The sequence below is a fragment of the Neoarius graeffei genome, chromosome 5 (assembly GCF_027579695.1).
Source record: "Neoarius graeffei isolate fNeoGra1 chromosome 5, fNeoGra1.pri, whole genome shotgun sequence".
Classification (NCBI taxonomy): Eukaryota; Metazoa; Chordata; class Actinopteri; order Siluriformes; family Ariidae; genus Neoarius; species Neoarius graeffei.
This window is the reverse complement of record NC_083573.1, coordinates 37,174,350-37,195,967: the sequence shown is the minus strand read 5'-3', so window position 1 is coordinate 37,195,967 and position 21,618 is coordinate 37,174,350. Positions and strand designations below refer to the sequence as shown.

General features: G+C 40.3%; 1 protein-coding gene across 1 annotated transcript; it reads right to left on the bottom strand.

Moving 5' to 3' along the window:
- Positions 1-1,218: 1,218 nt before the first annotated feature.
- Positions 1,219-21,417, bottom strand: cxcr3.3 (chemokine (C-X-C motif) receptor 3, tandem duplicate 3). Its single transcript, XM_060921599.1, has 3 exons — positions 21,275-21,417; positions 7,522-7,866; positions 1,219-4,674 (listed from the first exon to the last, which is right to left on the bottom strand). Exons 1-3 carry the CDS (start codon positions 21,284-21,286, stop codon positions 3,907-3,909), a joined length of 1,125 nt encoding a protein of 374 aa, XP_060777582.1. The 5' UTR covers positions 21,287-21,417; the 3' UTR covers positions 1,219-3,906.
- Positions 21,418-21,618: the final 201 nt, after the last annotated feature.

Genomic DNA, 21,618 nt, shown 5'->3' with positions numbered 1-21,618 from the left:
TCCTTCCTAAGAAATGTCTGAGAAGATTTGCCAAGCCAGCATTTCTTCATAAGCAACCTTTACTTTCATTTTAAAGAAATACATATTTCCTACAATGGTTACTTCAGCAGTATACAGTAAAGTGCATTTTGTATTTGATTATGACATTATAATTGAGGACTATGATTCACCATGATGTTTTCACATTTGCTTCTTCTTAACACATTACTTCTCCTTCCTTTTTTAAACATCATCACGTGCACATGCAGCCCACATGCTGGACAAAAACTGTTTGGGTATTTTTGCAAGTTGTTTTTTGGTGATTCCTTCAATGTCTGTAATAGCTGAAAGCTGCTTGTCTGTCCAAAGGCACAACCTTAAAAATAGTTTTCACATGTTGCAAAACCCTGTTCCATGGGAAATCCCAAGAAAGCACTTCTTCCAGGACAACTGATATGCCTTATGCAATACTGGAAAGAACACTGACTAAAAGAGAAAGCACATGACTCTGGGTCACAAGCAGTGCTGCAACAAAAGGAAATCATCTCATGATGTCAGTGAGGGAAATCACTATGATCCTGCTGTTTTTGTAAGTAAGTGTAAAAATAGGAATTCATTAAATGTGCGACAAAGTGTTCTCCCATTTTAAGCACACAAACGGACAATGCAAAATCATTAGGATTAGCTACATAGTTTACAGCACTGATATTGACATCAGTAAATATTTAGCCATATATTAAAACATATATTTAAAGTAAAATGGATTGCATATGACCCAATTTTCCCAAGTATAAAAAAGTATATTCCTTTCATCACAGGAACATGCCACTAAGGCTTAAATAGACTAGTTTTTTTTTTTTTTAGAAAACATATCTATATTTGTATCTGATAATATATTAATCACAGGTTTTAGTCTTGTGAGAGCAAACTAGTCCAGTCCTCCTGTAGTGTTCTTTAAATAGACTGAAATATTACAATTAAATCTAAATTAAAATTATATTATGATCAAATATGTTTTCCTAATCTCATATATATCATATAAACATAGATATCATATAAAAATATATATCTAAATCATATAAATATGTACACACACATACACACATAAAGATAACCCGAAAAAGGGGAAATTACAAACCCCACCCAAGAAAAAAAGCTTACACAATTCTTATCAAAAAAAAAATTATATATATAATATATATATATATATATATATATATATATATATATATACACACACATACACACATATATGGCAATGCTATGCACATTATAGACTCTCATTATGCTCCATACTGTTGAAAGAGGCATAACATGGAAATAAAAAGTGAAAAATAATTGGATTATCTCTGAAGAAAAACAAAAAACAAACAAACACGAATATTTAGTTGCCTTGCTTTGTTAAATGTACCCTTTGATATCCTTTTCTAGCTAACAAAGAGCAAAACAGACATACAAAACATACTGGGACAGTGTAAATCTGCTACAGAACAACTCGAAAATTTCGCATTTAATTCTAAAAATCAACAAACTTTTAAAGCTTATAATTTCTTACATCTAGACACATCGGGGGTCTCATTTATCAACCGGATAGTTTTGTGCATACTCTGTGCTTACGTGTCCTTCTATGTACTGAATGTGATTTATCAAGTTTTTCTTGTGCCTGAGGATATGTGTATATTTATGCACACTCCTGATCACGCATATGCAGGTAAAACCTAGTGTTAGAAAGAAAGGTGTAATAATCAGTGCCCGGTCCAGACAGGTGACATAGACAACATATAAAGTAAAACTATATTAAAAAGTACATCTACGCTCTCAGAAAACAAAGTACATTATTGTACCTTTAGGGGTACAATGGCTTGTCACTGGGGCAGTATCCTCTGAGGTACCTATGGTCCTCTTGTACCATTTATATACTGATTGGGAACATAATGAGCCCTAGGGGATACATTAGTGCAGATTGTACCTTGGGGGACAGAAATGGAGTCCTATACACACACACACACACACACACACATACAAGGTTTACATCTATTTATTCCATTTTCATATACTACCTCAATTCCTCATACCATCATGACTCCTCAACTCTGAGGGACTGGACTGATTCTCATGGACTGTTGAACACACCACTCACACTGCAATCTTTTGCACAGTGGACAATATCGCACTATTGCCTTACAATGTTTACAGTGTCTCTCGCACACACAAGGTTTACATTTATTTATTCCCTTTCATATACTACCTCATTATGCACACTCAACTCTGCACTTTATGTTGCTTGTGTCGTTTATTGTCCATTTATTGTTTGTCTATTGTGTCATTTGTTGCACTCTTGCACTTTATGTTGTTATATGTAGATTTGTAGTCCTGCGATGTTTAGTGTAGCAGCATGGTCCTGGAGAAGCGTAGTTTCGTTTTAACTGTGTACTGTACCAACTGTATATGGTTGAAATGACAAATAAAAAGACCTTGACCTACTGTACCCCTATTTCTGAGAGTGTAAATACTGATTAGGCTGATGCCTGAGCACACACAGCTTTGCAGAAGGAAGGAATGTCTTCAGGGAGGAAAGTGCAGGAAATGCTTAGTTGACAGTGATTTATCCAGTGCAATTTTTTTTTTGTTGATTTCTACACTAGGGTTTTAGTCTATTTTTGCTATCCTGGCCCTTCTAGCCAGTTGAGGTTAGGTGCTGAGTTGCCATCACACACTTTGTATAAAGCATGCATGGAGATGTGGACTTCAAAATAACTGAAACGTATTTGTTGTAGACCATAAACTCCGGTTGACTCTTCTTAGAGAAATTAAAACAAAAATCTAATATGAGAGTCAAGAAATTTTGATGTGTGGTCAGAAAACTTTTGCTCTCTGCCCTCCAACCTCCCAACAAAACATTCCAATTATGTAATTAAAGGTTGCCCTTGTGACACAAAATCAAGGAGGTTCCTTATCTATGTCACACACCGTCATTAGGCAAACAGTTCCATCACATTGCATCAATCTAACTCAAATTATCCATCCATCCATCCATTATCTGTAGCTGCTTATCCTGTCCTACAGGGTCGCAGGCAAGCTGGAGCCTATCCCAGTTGACTATGGGCGAGAGGCGGGGTACACCCTGGACAAGTCACCAAGTTATCGCAGGGCTACTCAAACTATTATTATTATTATAAATTAAAAAGGTTTTAATATGGCTCCAACATAGCCTCAGGGACATTTCAACAAGCAGATCTGACATTTCCAAGTTGAATAATGATCAGTCTTACTTTCATTCATATCGCTCATGCGACAATACATTACATTTCCATATAATGCAGCGGAAAACACCGAGGGGATTTTCATGCCATGACAGGTTTTCGAAAGATAACTGGGGCAAAAGAATGCACACGTGACCATAACACATCCTTTGACAAACTACTCATGAAATAAACCATTCAGGCTTTAGTCTACTTACTGTAACGGTACCTTTAATTCATGCTGCCACAAGCAACACCACAAGCATCCTGCTGTGCATTTCAAAGGGACATTGTAACCATATATGGTCGTTTGGGGGCGTGTCTCTGTGTAAGTGCGTGTGGCTGTGCAGGAACAGAGCAATATAGAACGTATTTATTTACGTCAACTGGGTTCAGCTGTGTGTACACACGCATTATAAACACGAATGTGTGGAGGCTCTTACACACGAATTTAAAACTTGTTCTATGCACGCTTTGATAAATGAGACCCCACGTGCATATATCTGGCTACTGAAAACTTTCCCACTAAAATGGTTAGTCAAATGATGTGATGCTGTAAGTTATCCTCTTTTACACAACAGCATTTCAGTTTCTGACATCCAAACCCAAGTCCATTACTTTCTTAATTGATAAAATATTAGGACAAAAAAAATTAAGTTGCAGAACTCTTCATTCTATATCGAGATCAAATTATTTTATCATCCTGCTGCTGTGTAATAGTCAGTTTAATATCACTCATTGGGTGTAGTGATCCTTTCTCCTCCTGTGAGACAGGAGTAGCTTTGTCAACTTCTTGAGAATCCCATGGGAAAAAGTCACCATTGCCCACTGCACAACTGACACACTTCAAGATGGCTAACACCCAGTGTCTGAATTTTTCTGAAAAGCCGAAATAGATCAGAGGGTTGAAGCAGGAGTGAAGGAAACCGAGAACGGCTGTGCTTTTCACTGCAGTCCACCTGTGAGCTTCACAACTTTCTGTGACTTTGTCGGGTGAAGAACTGATAGTGTCCACTAGCAGAGCAATGTTGTAAGGTGTCCAACTGATGAAAAAGGCCAACACCAGGGCAAGAATGACTCGCACGGCTCTCTGTTTCTGCACACGCTGATCAGATCTGCACTGCATCAGGGCAAGAACAGAACAATACAGCAGCACCATGACAGGAAGAAAAAAGCCTAACAGATGGTAGGACAAACGTGAACCCAGACGTGATTCTTTAGATGGGTACTCATGCACACACTCGATATCACCTTCTTTCTCGGGGTCAGATGGAACCTTCAGGTACATCCAGTCAGGGATGGAGAGAAGAAAACAGAAGAACCAAACAGCCAGGCAGATGAGCTGCATCAGCCAGGACTTTGTGCGTGAGCAAAGCTGCATTGTGTGAACTATAGAAAAGTATAGATCTAGGCTGATGCAGGCTAACAGGAAGATACCGCAGTAGAAGTTGATCTATGGAGGAGAGAGTGGGAAAAAAAAACATTTCAGGCTAAACGTTCATATTAACAGCAAACCAGTTATTTCCATTAGAGTATGTACCTTCACATGGCTATAAACATAACATATGATGCTACCTGCTTAAATCTTATATTCAAAGGGGAGGATCATTTTAAGGTATTTTAGAACAGGAGTGGAAATATCTGATTAGGATTTATGAATGATGGGGAAAAAGTCTGCTCTTAACCTTGAGCAGTACGCCCAAAAAAAAAAAAAAACCAACCAACCAAACAAAAAAAAAAAAAAAACGTTGAGCAAAGATAAAACCCTGGTCGAGCAAAGATAAAACACAGCAATAACTTACAAAATGGGTCGACATGTTTATGATTTTTATCGAGTGTAAAAGTTTTTTTCCTAAGAAACAGAAATAAAACCAGTATATTTTCAACAAATAATATTGTAATATGTACACTACCGTTCAAAAGTTTGGGGTCACTTTGAAATGTCCTTATTTTTGAAAGAAAAGCACTGTTCTTTTCAATGAAGATCACTTTAAACTAATCAGAAATCCACTCTATACATTGCTAATGTGCTAAATGACTATTCTAGCTGCAAATGTCTGGTTTTTGGTGCAATAGCTCCATAGGTGTATAGAGGCCCATTTCCAGCAACTCTCACTCCAGTGTTCTAATGGTACAATGTGTTTGCTCATTGCCTCAGAAGGCTAATGGATGATTAGAAAACCCTTGTACAATCATGTTAGCACAGCTGAAAACAGTTGAGCTCTTTAGAGAAGCTATAAAACTGACCTTCCTTTGAGCAGATTGAGTTTCTGGAGCATCACATTTGTGGGGTCGATTAAATGCTCAAAATGGCCAGAAAAATGTCTTGACTATATTTTCTATTCATTTTACAACTTATGGTGGGAAATAAAAGTGTGACTTTTCATGGAAAACACAAAATTGTCTGGGCGACCCCAAACTTTTGAACGGTAGTGTATAAATTCTATAGTAACTTCCACCTTATCATTTCTTAGCAGAAAGAAATTCACTGCTGCTCATAAGTGATAACAGTACAAGACTTTACAAGCCCATATGAGATAAATGATCAGCTATGCATTTCTTTCTTATAAGAATATGGCTTAAAATAAACACATGCAGAAACAAGCAGGTGGTAATTTTTGAAAAGAAACTTCAGCAGGTGTCACATTTAGGGACTGTTTTCTTGACATAGTTTCTCTTTTGACAAGTGTGGCCTTTTTCTCAATCATGTAACACTATCATTTTTATTTTACTGAGATTACATATTATTTCTTCATATTTTAACCACCCATAAGTTGAAATTAAATTCCGAAATGGTGTACATATTTTACCTTGTTTTCATCTTCAGTGATGGATATGAAGCCTCTCAGCTAAGATCAAAATATAACTTCCTTCCTTAGTGGTAATTTTCTTGCAAAGAGCTTCTAAACTGTCAAGATGAGCATGGCTGATAGAGATTCTTGTTTTTGATAGTTTCAGTTTGGATGTTTAAAAAAAATTATATATATAAGAATAGCAATTCTGTGAGATAATATTTAATCATACAGAATGTAAAATATAAAATGTCATAGGTTGTAAAATTTATGTGCTCCTTTTACTATCTCAATCTGCCTGCTGGTCTTCTTCTCATTCACACACACACACACACACACACACACACACACACACACACACACACACACACACACACTTAATTCTTGATTTTCATGTTTGCAAACTCTGACTTTAGAATATTCTTATCTTTCATACACAAGAAGATCAGTATTTTTTTTACTCAGTTTCTTGATATTACTTGGACTGGAAAGACTGTACACTGCATTAGCTAGCTAATGCCGCTTTTCCACTACAAACGCGGCTGAGCCGTGCCGTGCTGAGTTGGGCTGAGTCGGGCTGAGTGGGGCTATTGAAGTTGCATTTCGACTACAACTGCGCTGAACTGTGCTGGCTGGAAGTGGGTGGACACATTGGGTGGAGTTAGCGAAAGTGGGTGGACGTCACGCGATGTCGTTAAGCGGCGCAAACAGTGACATCAGTGATCTTTTAAGCGGTAGTCTCACGACCCGGATAGTAAACAATAAACATGGAGGACATGGAGTCGTTAGTGTTGCTGGTCTTGGTGCTGTGGCTTGTTGTCACCGACAACGCCAACAGATACTGGCAAGAGCGTATAGATGAGGTGAGGCGCATAGGGCTTCAGAAATTCTCATAATTCGTAAGTCTTCTTCTTCCGGGTTTGCGGTGTTTACAGATCCCAGCGTGCTCGCGGGGCGTGTGTGGGCATGTGAGGACACTCCTCCTCACCAATCAGTGCACAGGGGAGTGTCTGCTCACGCCCCCAGCCTCACTCAGCTCGGTTTGGCTCGCTTCAGCCCCACTCCAAAACCATGCGAGTTTTGGGGGCTAAGCAGGGCTGAAGCGAGCTGAGTCGTGCTGTAATGAGGTAGTCGAAACGCGAGCCGTGTCGGGCTGAAGTGAGCTGAAAAAGGGTAGTGGAAAAGGGCCATAAATTTAACTATCAAAATTACTTCAAGCAATTGGAAAAAATAAATATGACAGTAAATCACTGGGTTATAAAAAATGTGAAAGTAAATAGTGTAGCATTTTCCTGTTCAATGTATTAATAGTGATCATGTTTTGAAGCATCCACAATATCAATATCAAGTCCACTGAACATCAAGGCACATTAAATAATTATTAATATTAATAGCTATTAACATGTGTCAAACAAACAAACAAACAAACAAACAAACAAACAAACAAAAAGTACATCCCTCTGAACCACAATGATGGTTTAATTTCCTGGAAAAGCAAACATCCCTACCTTAAACAAAGCTCCAGCCAGCTTGCAAACTCCAGTGTTGAAGCTCCACCCTATCACAGCATCCACTACCCAGAGTGGCATGGTGAGGAGAAGCAGTATGTCAGCCACACTCAGGTGAAGCACGAAGGCATCTGTCACGCTCCAGCTATGCCTCTTCTGCCACAGCACAACCAGCACCAGGATGTTACCAATCAGCCCCAGCACGAGTGTCACAGAGTACAGGATGGAGACGAATATAGCTGCAGAGGACCTCACTGTGATGCAATCCTCTTCACCGGTATAGTTGTCATAGTCAAAGGTGCCGTTGTGTTCAAATATCCCATGCAGTTCGAGCTGCATATTTGACTATAAAAAAAAAAGGATGAAGATACTTATTCAGACAAGTGCACAGAGTGTGTGTGTGTGATGTGATGGGAGTCAATTGCTGAGAGAGTATTTATGCTTCATGAAGCACCACACTGTCACATGGTTGGGTTTCCCAATTAGAGTCAACAAGGAAGTCTTGTGAAAGAGAGTTCACACTTTCAGAGTGTAGCAGCATATACGCCCAAAGTATGCTCGTATATATTTATATAAATGCAGAACTCAAGCCTTGTGTTTAACTGAGCTACATGTAACTTCTGCTGGTTTACACTGTCAAATAAAAATAACTAAACTGTCAAACACAGGAATGCTTGTTATACTTTCTAAATTATTAAATTAAAATTAAAACACCTTAAAACAAACAAACAAACAAACAAACAAACAAAACCCTTGAAGTTATGTGTACCAGACTGACAGATGAGAGAGAGGCGTCCACAGAATTACTCTGAGAGAGGATCACTTTCAGCTGCTGGCACAACATGACCTCTGGGAAAGCACTTCTGATATCGCCTACTTTCTGAAGAGACTTAAGAACACATGACCTTTCTTCATTCGCTTTTTTTTTTAAAGTCCAATGATATTATTGATAACTCCAATGAAGAAGTAGTGGAGACAGCAAATGTTTGGACTGAGTTTCAGACCACACTGTAGGTATACGACAGAGTTACAGCAGAGATTTAAAGTGATACTGACACGAACAAGTCTCCTCGGTGTCATTTTATAGATTTTAACACAAACTTTCAATTTTCGATGTAATCACAAGGTGGGGAGATGAAAACGCAACAAAATAAAACATGTAAACCTCTTGCCACGAAGCGATGACTGGAATTCCTTTCCCTTCCGCTGAGAATGACCCAAACAGGAAATAACATAGCTCGGTGACCCCCTGCCTGGAAGGCACGCCAACAGAACATGTTTTGTATGATGGGGATGAAGAGTAGTTAGTTGGGGAACAGGAGGTTGGAGAGGAGGAGAAGGAGAATGTAGGGCTCGGGATAGAGCCCTACCGGTTTGAGTCTGACTTGTGCCCTAATTTTAAGGACTCGTGACTTGACTTGAACTTGAGCACTGATGGCTCGGACTCGTGCATTAACTGCACTACGACTCACAAATTGGAGACGAGGACTCTGATTTTTTCTTTATTTTTTGTAACATGCCATAATAATTTGGCATAAGATATTTATATCTACATTAATTTTTGTACTAATTTCGTGTAAGAGTGTCAGACCTTGGTGCGTGCATCAAATAGACTCTCGGACGCGCTCTGGACAGCGTGTGTGCCAAGCGGACTCTCGCGCATTCACCGTAAATAGAATAGAATGCCTTTTTGTGTGTGTGTGTGTGTGTGTGTGTGTGCGTATATATATATATATATATATATATATATATATATATATATATATATATATATATATATATATGTTTAGTTTAGTCTACATCTAGTTCATATTTAGAGTGTTTATACTGTTTATATTGTCTGTTTGAGTGTTTAGTCTGTGTGTAGTTCTTATCTAGTGTTTACACTGTTTATATTGTCTGAGTGTTTAGTCTGTCTTGTTCTTATCTAGTGTTTATACTGTATTTATACTGTTTATATTGTTGAGTGTTTAGTCTATGTCTAGTTCCTATCTAGAGTGTTTATACTGTTTATATTGTTTATTTTTTTCAATTATTCTATTTTTATTTATTGCATTGCCTGTTTGCACCATGGGTCAGAGAGGACTGATATTTCATCTGTGCTGTATGTCGAGCATGTAGAGCATATTTGACAATAAAGTTGACTTGACTTATTGTCACTGCACAAATGTACAATGAAATTTTGTTCATCATAGGAGAGCAAAGCTGCTGTGTGTCTGCGTGCCGCCACTCTTGGGCACTTCAGCCCAAGGCCATCCCATGTTACCTGTGGTTGGTAGAAGTACTTGATACTCCCTATTAGACAGACAGACCTGAGGATGCCTTTCGGATGAGAGGCGAAACGTCTTCAAGACTTTTCAAGCAAGTCCAGTTGCTCTCTTCTACCAACCACAGATTACTTTGTACCTGGATGACTGAGTATCTTCACAGATATCCCATGTTAACCTAACTGCATGTCTTTAGACTGTGGAGGAAACCGAAGCACCCAGAGGAAACCCACGCAGACACGGGGAGAACATGCAAACTCCACACAGAAAGGCCCTTGTCGGCCACTGGGCTTGAACCCAGAACCTTCTTCTGTGAGGTGACAGTGCTAACCACTACACCACCGTGTCGCCTTAAACGACTCGCACCTGCACAGGATTAAGGCGCAATCAGCGTGCCTATATAAAAACTGTGAAAACACACCTTGCGAAGTATTGAATTCCATCGCTGACACATTACCGAGCCTTATTTCCTTGTTTGGGTTCCTGATCCCTGATTTCCTATTTCTCGTCTTTGATTCTGCTGAGTCTACGATAGCCTGTTTGTGCCTCGCTCGACCTATCACCTGTTTCACTGTTTTATGATTTTGCCTGTCGTTCTGGATTATTGACCCTCTTCACTTGTATTAATAAACACACTTTCTTCACCCACATCCATCTCCCAACCATCTCTGACAGAATACTTCACACTCCCTAACAAAGTGTGTGTGTGTGTGTGGGGGGGGGGGGGGGGGGGGGGGGCTGCCATGCCGTAGCCATAGTAACCATCTTCCCCCTTTCACAGTACAGCATTGAGCACACCAATCCCTGGACTCGACGCCATGTTCTATCTCCGCCCATTCTTCTGACTCCGTGTAATGGTATTGGATACAGAGATGATACCAGATACCAAATACAGTGATGTCACGACTGCTTTAAACCTGCAGCGGAATCGAAATTCTTTCTCTCTGGCGGTTGATTCCACGCATGAAAGAGAAGCCGATGCATCGGTGTTACAGAAGGACAAGAACAAAGAACGAGCTATTGATACCGGACATTTAGCCAAAGTTCAATGTATTTGACTTTTGCAGAGTTGCAATAATAACTGAACCGGTTAGTTATTGCAGCCCACACAGTATTTCAAAGAGAAAAGGTGACCGGATCCTTTTTCCCTTTCCCAACGTCGACAAACTATAAACAAGATTCCTTCTAGATCATCGGACGACCAACGGGACACCGAAGATCTTCAGCTGACGAGCTGTAAAGTAAAGGAACAGAACCGCTTTCTTCTTAGACCTGTGCTCCACACTGTCTTCAGAAAGTGCACTTTCAATCGTTTACAAGAGCAATCCCAAATAACAGGGATGAGAATGAAAAATATTTAAAAAGTCTGAAAAAAGCCGGGGGTTTGGGGGCCGCAGGCACCCAGCGGGGCCCAGGGGCAGAGCCCCGGTGGGCGCCCAGGGGGCGGGAGCTAATGATTTTTGGCTTTTTTTTTTTACCCCAAAACCATTAATTTTATCAGCAAAAAGTTGCAATGTATTTGGAAATAAATTCCCCTTCTTGGTGGACTACCAGGTGAAAATGATTAATATGGTACAAGAGACTTGTTTCTAATCAATTCACATTTGATGATTTCAAAAGATCAATGCACCTTTTAATATAAACGAGCTCTACAGTATTATATTTCTGCATTTTTGCTATTCATGTCTTTGAATACTCTAATCCTTTACAATGAAGTGCAAACCAGAAAAAAGTTATATCATATAATTCTCTTAAGCTTTCTTCTGATGTTATCATGGTAGCAGGAGGTCTTGCATATTAAGCAGGCAACATTCAACATCACTTATCACTTCCCTTTCAACTGTTGTGTGTACTAACTAGGTTTTATCTGGACAGGATGTTGTGTAATGTAATACAGATACCATATGGCCAATTTGAAGATCAAGATGGTGATTTTGAATTAAAGAACAGGCATGTACAATTGGCATTACATATTGGAAATTTTTTTAAATCAAAAACTATAAGTTCATCTCGGCCTAAAAAATTTGGGCAGACGCTCCTGTGCGGCACATGCCAGCAATCCCCCCCGCATGAAATGAGCAATAAGTAGGAGAGTTATACATGGTATCATACCTAACATTTTATCAGAAATATAGATATGATACTATGATTCTCCCCAACATGCTACATTAGATAAGCTAACCCCATTTATAAAAGATACACACTTGTATATGACATACACACACACCATGGCATTGATTGAAAAGGCAAAATAATTTTCGACCTACCTTTGTGTTTTTTGGTGTATATGTGAAGTTCGATAGTCCTTGCCCCTCTACTAGCATAGTTTATCATGTCAGAACACAATGAGCAAAGTACTTTTCCTGGGACGTCTATTTTCCGTATGTGATCACCGAGCTTCGTTGTGACAGTCTGCTTGTCTATCTCGACATTCAGTGTTCTTTCTAACCAAGCCCATCGAAAACAGTTCTTTATTCCTGCACCTTTATCAATCTCCCTCGCTCGATCCTCTTCTTTCTTATCTAGGACTTTTGCCATTGTCGATATGCTAAAATATCCTGCCTGAATACATGTGTCTTTCCGATGTTACCAATGCGTATCGTCAAACAGTGTGTACAGTCGGTGAACGGCGATTGCAAGCCACGCGTGGAGAGCATGCGTACTTGTGTTTATACACTGCACGTGATGGGATTTCCTGAAAATTCTACCACAAATAAGTCGAGCATTGTCGCAAAAGTGAATGTTAATTACATGTCGAAAGACTCGAGCGTGTTAACCCGGAGCCCACCAAGAATCAAGATGTTATAAGGTGACCACAGATCATTAACCATACACCCCCCCCCCCCCCGAAAATTTCTCAACGGATTTACATCGATCTCAAAAACGATCATTTTGGTCTGAAAAAGTCGGAAATCCGCCGATCGGCGGAAAATTCTCATCCCTGAAATAAAGCTGGCATCTGGGCAATTGTTAGACTTAGTTGTGGCTAGTTAATGTGAAGAGTGTTGTTCATTTGAATTAATTTATGGTTTAAATGTATGCATTTTGATTCACATGAAAGTCGGTCTTAGACTGCGTGTTGTTTGATTTACTTTGTTTACTATCTGTATTTAGTTAGATCGTGCATGCACTCTCTCTCTGTCTCTTTTAACTCCCTCCATCATACTCCACTCCTCAACATTGGGATTTCAGGAGTAGCTAAGGGTTAAGTAGTAGTTTGGGTTTAAGGCCTAGCTGAAACTAGTTTAAACTACTGATTCCTTTGTTTCTTCTTTTTTTTTCGCATGCTCTTTCTGTGCTGACCATCCCCCTTTGGGGCGTGACTGGCACAGAGTTCGCATTCCATACACACACTCACACTCTCACACACACACACCTACTCATACACACACACACACCCCACACACACACACACGCTCTTACACACACTCTCACACACACCTACTCATACACACACACAAACACGTGATTTCCTATCACATTTTAACATCCACTCGCCCCTACACTGTAACACTGGCTGTAGCTTATTACTTCTGATCACCATTAGTGCCTTAATTATCATATACACTACTGATTCTTATTTGTATACATTGTATCGCCATTTATATTGAATTATTCCTTGGCTGCTATTGTTGCTATATCTGATCAGTATTAGTTTGCTAATTCATGTCAGCTATTTCAATAAATGGTATCTTTGGAATAAACTGTGTCCTGTTTATTGTTACAATATTCACTGAGTGCCAACCTCTGCCAAAGAAAGTATTCTAATTGCCTTCACCCATTTGGTTGTTATATGAATGTTATAGATCTAGAGTAAACGTATTACATTAGAGCTACAATACTCAATAAACTATAGCAACATCACCACCAAGTTATTCCAGTGATTTTAACAGTTTAGCTTTAAACTATTAGACACTTGAATTAATGATTAATGAATTTATGAGACTGATACCTTTTTACATGAGACTGATTTGATAAGCACCTACAAAAGAGAATACTTGTTTACCTGTTCAGATGTCATGTTCAGGAACAAGCTAATGTTAATGGCGCTAAAACAGCCACCGTCAAATGGTGTGGACTCGACTCAAATCAATAGTGGACTCTACTCGAAATGTTTTTAATGACTCGGACTTGAACACTGGGGACTCGAGACTGGACTCGGACTCAAGGTTTAGTGACTCGACTACAACACTGAGACAGAGATATGTCGCTAAGTGTCAACAATTGTAGTGGAAAGTAGTCACTAGACTGCAGCCAGTGTACCAGAATCGTGCTAGTGTAGATTTACTCTACTTATTTTATTACCTGAAAACTAAAATAAAATATTTTCCTGCCGGCTACCTAAGAGTACCAACTCTCTGTTCAAGACTGTGTTTATCAATGTTTTCAAGCATTTTCAACACTCTGGAGTAATGGAGTATGTGTACAATAGAGTGTGCCGTCTGTCTGCCACATTGCCTTATTTTTGTTGAGTCATAGAGAAGAGTGAATTTATTTAGGTGTCAGTATTATTTTAAAACCTTTTCAGTATTGTAAAGTACCACAAAGTAATACTGCATTAATAGCATAATATTTCTAAATAAACTGCTATGTTATTAAGTGACTGGGCTTGTCTGTATTCCTTTGGTAGTGATGGAAAACTATGTTTAAGTCCTGGCTTCAGACACTGTGCACGCACTTCTAGTTTCGAGATTCCCCGATCTACGGTACATCACAACCAGGCGCCACAGTTCCCGTCTGCTCAACTGTGCCGCTTTGGTGGATTTTTTTCACTTTTTTTTTTAATTATCAAAGGGTTATTATTTGCATTCGCATTGTGGGTGAAAATGATCATAACTATCTTTATTTTCACGGAGTCATAGGGAAGAGTGAATTTATTTAGGTGTCTGCTTACTGAATTACAGGACAACAAAAACAATAGCACTCATGGCAACTCCAGCACCTCTGAAACTTTATGTGTTTGAACAGAGTGTCCAGATGAGGAGATGAGGAAACTGGACAGTCAAGAGAACTAAATGGCTGCTGTGTCACTCTATACAGAGATGACTAATTCATACTGGCACCATCAGCAGACAGTCAGATGACATGAAACCATGCAGGAAACCAATTAACTACAGTGTACAGAAAACATTTAAACTAAAGTAAAAGTGAGAAGCTTTAATAAAGGCAAACTCAGGACTGAAGATTACTGAAGATTATTAATTCAGACGTATAAACTGAAGATTATTACGTATGTATGCACGTCATTCAAGGTGGAGCTCCCTCTTTAAATCATAGCAATCTGTTGTGGGAAAACACTTTCAGCAGTGCCCAAACTGAATGCCAACATTTTTACGTATTTACCTCCAGCAGATTTGTTGGAGAAGGTTGTTTTCGCCTCCGTTTATTTGTTCCTACTGTAACTCAAAAAGTAGTAAACTGATTTTGATGACATTTTGAGGAGTGGTGAGCCATAGACCAAGGAACAACTGATTAGATTTTGTAGCAAATACGGATATGTATGTGGATCCAGGATTTTTTTTTTGTCTGTTTCCAACATTACATTACATTAATGGCATTGAGCAGACGCTCTTATACAGAGCGACATACAACATACCCAGAGCAGCCTGGGGAGCAGGTGAGGGTTAGGTGCCTTGCTCAAGGGCACTTCAGTCATTCCTGCTGGTCCAGGGAATTGAACCAGTGACCTTTCCATCCCAAAGCTGCTTCTCTAACCCTTAGGCCATGGCTTCCCCAACATAACTCCAAAAGTAGTGAACAGATTTTGATAAAATATTGAGGAAAGGTGGGCCATTGGCCAAGGAACAATTGATTAGATTTTGATGCGAATCTGAATATGAATATTGATGGAGGTATGCACTCTACCAAGTGACCTTTAAGTTGCAAAATAATTTGCTTATTACACAAGATTCAATAACAACCCGGCCACCTCCATCCATCCATCCATCCATCCATCCATCACCATTTATCCTGTACAGGGTCACAGGCAAGCTGGAGCCTATCCCAGCTGACTATGGGCGAGAGGTGGGGTACACCCTAGGCAAGTCGCCAGGTCATTACAGGGCTGACACATAGAGACAAACAACCATTCACACTCACGGGCAATTTACAGCCACCAATTAGCCTAACCTGCATGTCTTTGGACTGTGGAGGAAACTGGAGCACCCGGAGGAAACCCACACAGACACAGGGAGAACATGCAAATTCCACACAAAAAGGCCCTCATCAGCCACTGGGCTCGAACCCAGAACCTTCTTGCTGTGTGGTGACAGTGCTAACCACTACACTAAAGTGTTATTACTACCATCAGGTCTGTACTGCTGCTCCATCACTGTTTTCCCCTGAATTTCCAACTTTACACGACTTCCCATGTATGTTTTATACCTTCCCTTATCAAATATTTCAAGTTCATTTTATTAAGTATACTTAAGTAAAGTTAAAGTATATTTCCTTAAGTATACATTTGTGTACCAAGTATACTGATATCAATGTACTGACAGTATACTTGTAAGTAAACTAATCTAATACTTCTTGGGACTAAATTGGCCACTTTTAGTTTATAAAAAGTATACTTTAAGTCTAAGAGAAGTAAACTTTGAATATACAACTAGTATTTTTTATTTTGTACTACCACAAGTAAACTTATATACTAATAGTTTACTGTGGCAGCAGGGGGCGTGGTCAAGCGCCGGTCTGTGACAGGAGGGCGGAGTCAAGGAAGGTAAGTGGCAGAATCACTACACCTGACGGCAATTAACCTGTGTTTGTGTGTCTCCCCAGTGACCGCACCCTATTTAAGGAGAGAGAGCGAGAGCAGAGGGAGCTCTCTCCCGAACCAGATGACTGGAATGTGTGTGCGTGTGTGGCTGAGAGTGAAAGATATTTGCACTGAAAAGTGAAAATAAAAGAGTTGTGCGAACTCAGTCTCTGTCCTGCCGTCCTCTGTGCTCCACCCACACCTAGTGAACCTTACATTTACTAGTTCTATACTTGTAGTCCACGCTTTAGTTTACAAACACATACTTCATAGTATACTGGAAATATACTATGAGTTGACTTGTTTTATACTTCTAGTCCACTTTTTAGTTTACTAAAGTATGCTTTGTAGTATACTGGAAATATACTATTGGTTTACTCGTTACACACTTCTAGTCCACTTTTTAGTTTATAAAAATATACTTTATAGCATACTGGAAATATACTATTAGTTACTGGTTATATACATCTAGTCCACTTTTAGTTTTGAAGTATACTGCAATTACCCTTCTAGCTATACTATTAGTTTTCTAGCGCGAACCCTTACCTCATGCACACTACCAGTAGAAAACTTAAGTGTTTTGTACCTTAAGTTACAATGAAGTTATAAAGGTAAGAACTCACAAAACAACAACAGATACTCAGGATTAAGTACATATACATTTTCTTTAAAAATCAAAATTTAAAGCAAATGCCAAAGTATAAAAACATGCCAATGACAACTTAAATTGACATCCAAGCGCTAAAGAAAATTAAATAAATAAATAAATAAATAATCCCCGGGCGGCGTGGTGGTGTAGTGGTTAGCGCTGTCGCCTCACAGCAAGAAGGTCCGGGTTCGAGCCCCGTGGCCGACGAGGGCCTTTCTGTGTGGAGTTTGCATGTTCTCCCCGTGTCCGTGTGGGTTTCCTCCGGGTGCTCCGGTTTCCCCCACAGTCCAAAGACATGCAGGTTAGGTTAACTGGTGACTCTAAATTGAGCGTAGGTGTGAATGTGAGTGTGAATGGGTGTCTATGTGTCAGCCCGGTGTGAATGTGAGTGTGAATGGGTGTCTATGTGTCAGCCCTGTGATGACCTGGCGACTTGTCCAGGGTATACCCCGCCTTTCGCCCGTAGTCAGTTTGGCTCAGGGGTGTAGTGGGCGTGGTACGCGGGGGTACGCTGTCCACCCACTTCTCCCGAGGTGAGATTAAAAAAAAAAAAAGTCATTCAATGGCCTGAGTTTATACGCTCTACAGTAAGTGACACGTGCCTTTGTGCTCATCATCAATGTCCCCCTGCCAATCGAACGTTACGTAAAACGTAGCGACGCAAAGTAGAATGCATTCTAAACGCAGCCGAGATATTAGAATTATGTAAACGGTTGACTCCGCCATTTTAATGTTGCTTCGACCAACTAGAGAGCTTCGACAGAATGGCAGATCAAGGGGAAAATGACTCGACAGGAAAGACTCGGCAGAAAAACATTGATTTTTATTTCAGAAAAAGCATTCAGACACCGGCGACACCAAATCCAGCGACCTTGAGTGAGCCACCATCACCAATCATAACCAGTCACACTCACACTGAAGTTCCTTTCACTGCAGCTAATGCTAACACAAAGGTGTTGGGCAGCTCTGTGTGTGTGTGTGTGTGTGTGTGTGTGTGTGTGTGTGTGTGTGTGTGTGTGATTTCCGGGCATTCATGGTAGCAGCACCGAGAGGGCAACAGAACTGATATAATCGCCTGCCTGGTCATCCTTATGCGGATAATTTCACCACATACTGTATTATATCCTCCTAGGGCCTAGCGGTCACATACGTGGACAGCACTTTAGAAATTCAGAACAAGAATCCACATATGTGGACATACTTTTTCTCAAAAAGTACATCTTATCAAAGATGATGCTTAGTTTTTATTCTAATCAGGTTCTAATAAGCCCAAATAGCAAAAAGAAATAAAAAAATGCATGTAAAAAAAACAGCTTGGGTCTTAGGAGGTTAAATATGATTTGAAATTCATAATCTTTGTGGCCTTCCTGTTTAGTGTTTTGTTGTACATCCAAAAATGTGAAATGACAATAAATTTAAAGAAATACTCAAGTCTTTAAGAAGGAGTGCATGGTAGGGCTTAACCCAATGGCTGCATGTCATGCATTTTGTATACGCAGGTGCCTCAATCGCGCCAGACTAAATCTCATCTCATCTCATTATCTCTAGCTGCTTTATCCTTCTACAGGGTCGCAGGCAAGCTGGAGCCTATCCCAGCTGACTACGGGTGAAAGGCGGGGTACACCCTGGACAAGTCGCCAGGTCATCACAGGGCTGACACATAGACACACAACCATTCACACTCACATTCACACCTACGGTCAATTTAGAGTCACCAGTTAACCTAACCTGCATGTCTTTGGACTGTGGGGGAAACCGGAGCACCCGGAGGAAACCCACGCGGACACGGGGAGAACATGCAAACTCCACACAGAAAGGCCCTCGCCGGCCCCGGGGCTCGAACCCAGGACCTTCTTGCTGTGAGGCGACAGCGCTAACCACTACACCACCGTGCCGCCCGCCGGACTAAATGCTTGATTTATTCGATTGGTGCCTTTTATAATACATTTCAGCCCATTGCTGGTTTGTATGCGATGTGAGTGAGTGAGTGACGTGACTTTTTTTGAACTTCTGGACACATGCTGTAGCTGTTGCCACGGCAGTAAGTAGGTTAGTAAAAATATCGAATTCCGAATGCAGCTCGGCTCAAATGAACATGAATCGAACATGAACAAAGGTGTTTGTGCATCATAATTTCCAATATTTGGCTTCACGCCTGATAGTCCATGTTAAACCTATGCAAGGTTTATGTTGAGTTCCAGCAGCAGAGTGGTGCTGTCTACGACGATGCATTCGGAAGAAGGCGAATTTGTTCCTCTTTAGCCATTTCGGCATATTTATTGGAGACAAAATAAACCGCGGCTTTTCGCCATAACAGCAGGCCCGGCGCCAGGAACAGTTTACTAAGGGGACAATTAGAAATCGCAAGGGGGCAAATATTTTTCATATAGTGTGTAGTAGTGATGGCGGTCTGACAACGTGTTTCAAACAATTAACTGCGCCAACCACAAAACCACGGCCCCGAAGGTTGCTTTAGTCCGGGAAAATCATGTGGCATATTACCAGGGCAGTTGCGCTTTATCAACTCCCGTGCCCACCTGTTAACCCTCCCCTCCGATTTTCTCACAGACACGCGGTACAACCGGAAAGATGCCAAACATAAAACACACACACAAACCTACAGGCAAGTCCTTTACATTTAAAATACATACAAATAGCTCCGCGGCATGAAAACAAAACGTCAATGCAAGTCTAAGGTACTTGGCTCGGCGGCCAAAATCATAATTTAAAACAAAAATCAACAGACCCCGCGGCTGCACCAGTAATAGCCTTCCTGACTCGCACCGAGTCAACGCTAACCACTTAATCCGCGATCCCTGTTTAGGCGTGTAGGGGACTAAACACTCTGAAGTGATGAATTTTCACCCCCGCTGCATGGGGGGTGACGTCAACGACACATATTCTTACGCTATTTGCGCACAAAGCGGACCATATATGAACACATACACCAACATAAACGGAGATGAACTTAGCCTACAAAGAAAGAAAATGGATTCACAATATTGTGATTGAATTCGTTTAATTCGGTGGGGGAAAGACTACTCCCGTAAACTGACTGCATATTGCAGGATATTGCAGAGACAGTGCACTTGTAAGTGTACATGTAAAACCCCCGCCTGCACGACCCCTCCGTCTATAATACATTATATTTTAATAAGAAAACAATTAAGTGATCTGAGTCTCCGTTGAGGGGGCGGGGCTGTAGCCACGAGGGGGCGACGCCCCCTTTCGCCCCCCCACGGCGCCGGGCCTGCATAACAGTTGGGCTGTACTGACAAACACGAATGAAAATAGCACACATAAAAATGTCTGACAAAAAAGTGTCTTCTTGTGCCCTCTTGTGTTGTTAAAAGAACGTAACATTTATACAAATCATTCAGACCAAACATAGGCGACCAAACAAAGGCTACCGCTTCTGACATGATATCAAATCGATGACGTCACGAATCGCGTACCCCCACTTTAAAAATCTCCACTACACCACTGGTTGGGATAGGCTCCAGCTTGCCTGCGACCCTGTAGAACAGGATAAAGCGGCTACAGATAATGAGATGAGATGAGATAAATAATCCCACTCAGGAGAACAAACAAACCAATTATATGTAACCACAGACATACCTAAGAGTCAACAATGCTGAAGCACAACTACAGGGCAAGTCCACTTAAACATAAGGCACAAATATGTTAATACTTTATTACACTTTTGTTGAGTATATCTTGATGAAAAGTTTAAGTATAAGCTTAATATACTTAGAGTTTTCTATGTACTTTTCAGTATAAGTCAAGTATACTTATGTATAACTTTATTAAGTATATCTCTGATAAGTAAATAAAAAGTAAACTGAAACGCATACTCTCTTATTTTTAAAAGAAGTATACTAGACGCACATTTGAATACACTTCTTTTTTGTAAGGGTATTTTAGACTTGTTTTGCATTAGTCTCTACGGCTTTCGTTTTGTTGCTTCAAACCAGTTGAGAAGAGCCAGAAAGGCGAGTGTGTGAAACCGCGATTCTAAAGAAACAGGAACAAGAATACATGCAGCTTGAATAAGTGTTTGAAGAAGAGGAAGAAACTAACCCCATCAGCCATGCCTCAGTTTCCTTTTCTCACTCTCTCGGCCTTACGTTCACTTGGGTTCCTTTTCGCTTCAAATATCTGCAGAGGAAACAAGGTCATTGCACAGCGCGCTCTGTGTTTTTGTAGCCGCGGAGAATCCAGTTGTTTTGTTTTCACTTTAGTGCGCATGTGCAGAATCTTGACGTCTCCCCCGTTGCTGCTGGTTCCCTTACAAAACGAAGTTTATTCAAATGCGCTTCTAGTATACTTCTTTTAAACTAAAAATAACAGAGTATGCTTTCAGTTTACTTTATATTTACTTATGGGTTGTTTTACAATCAGGGTACACGAGCTAAAAATCACAT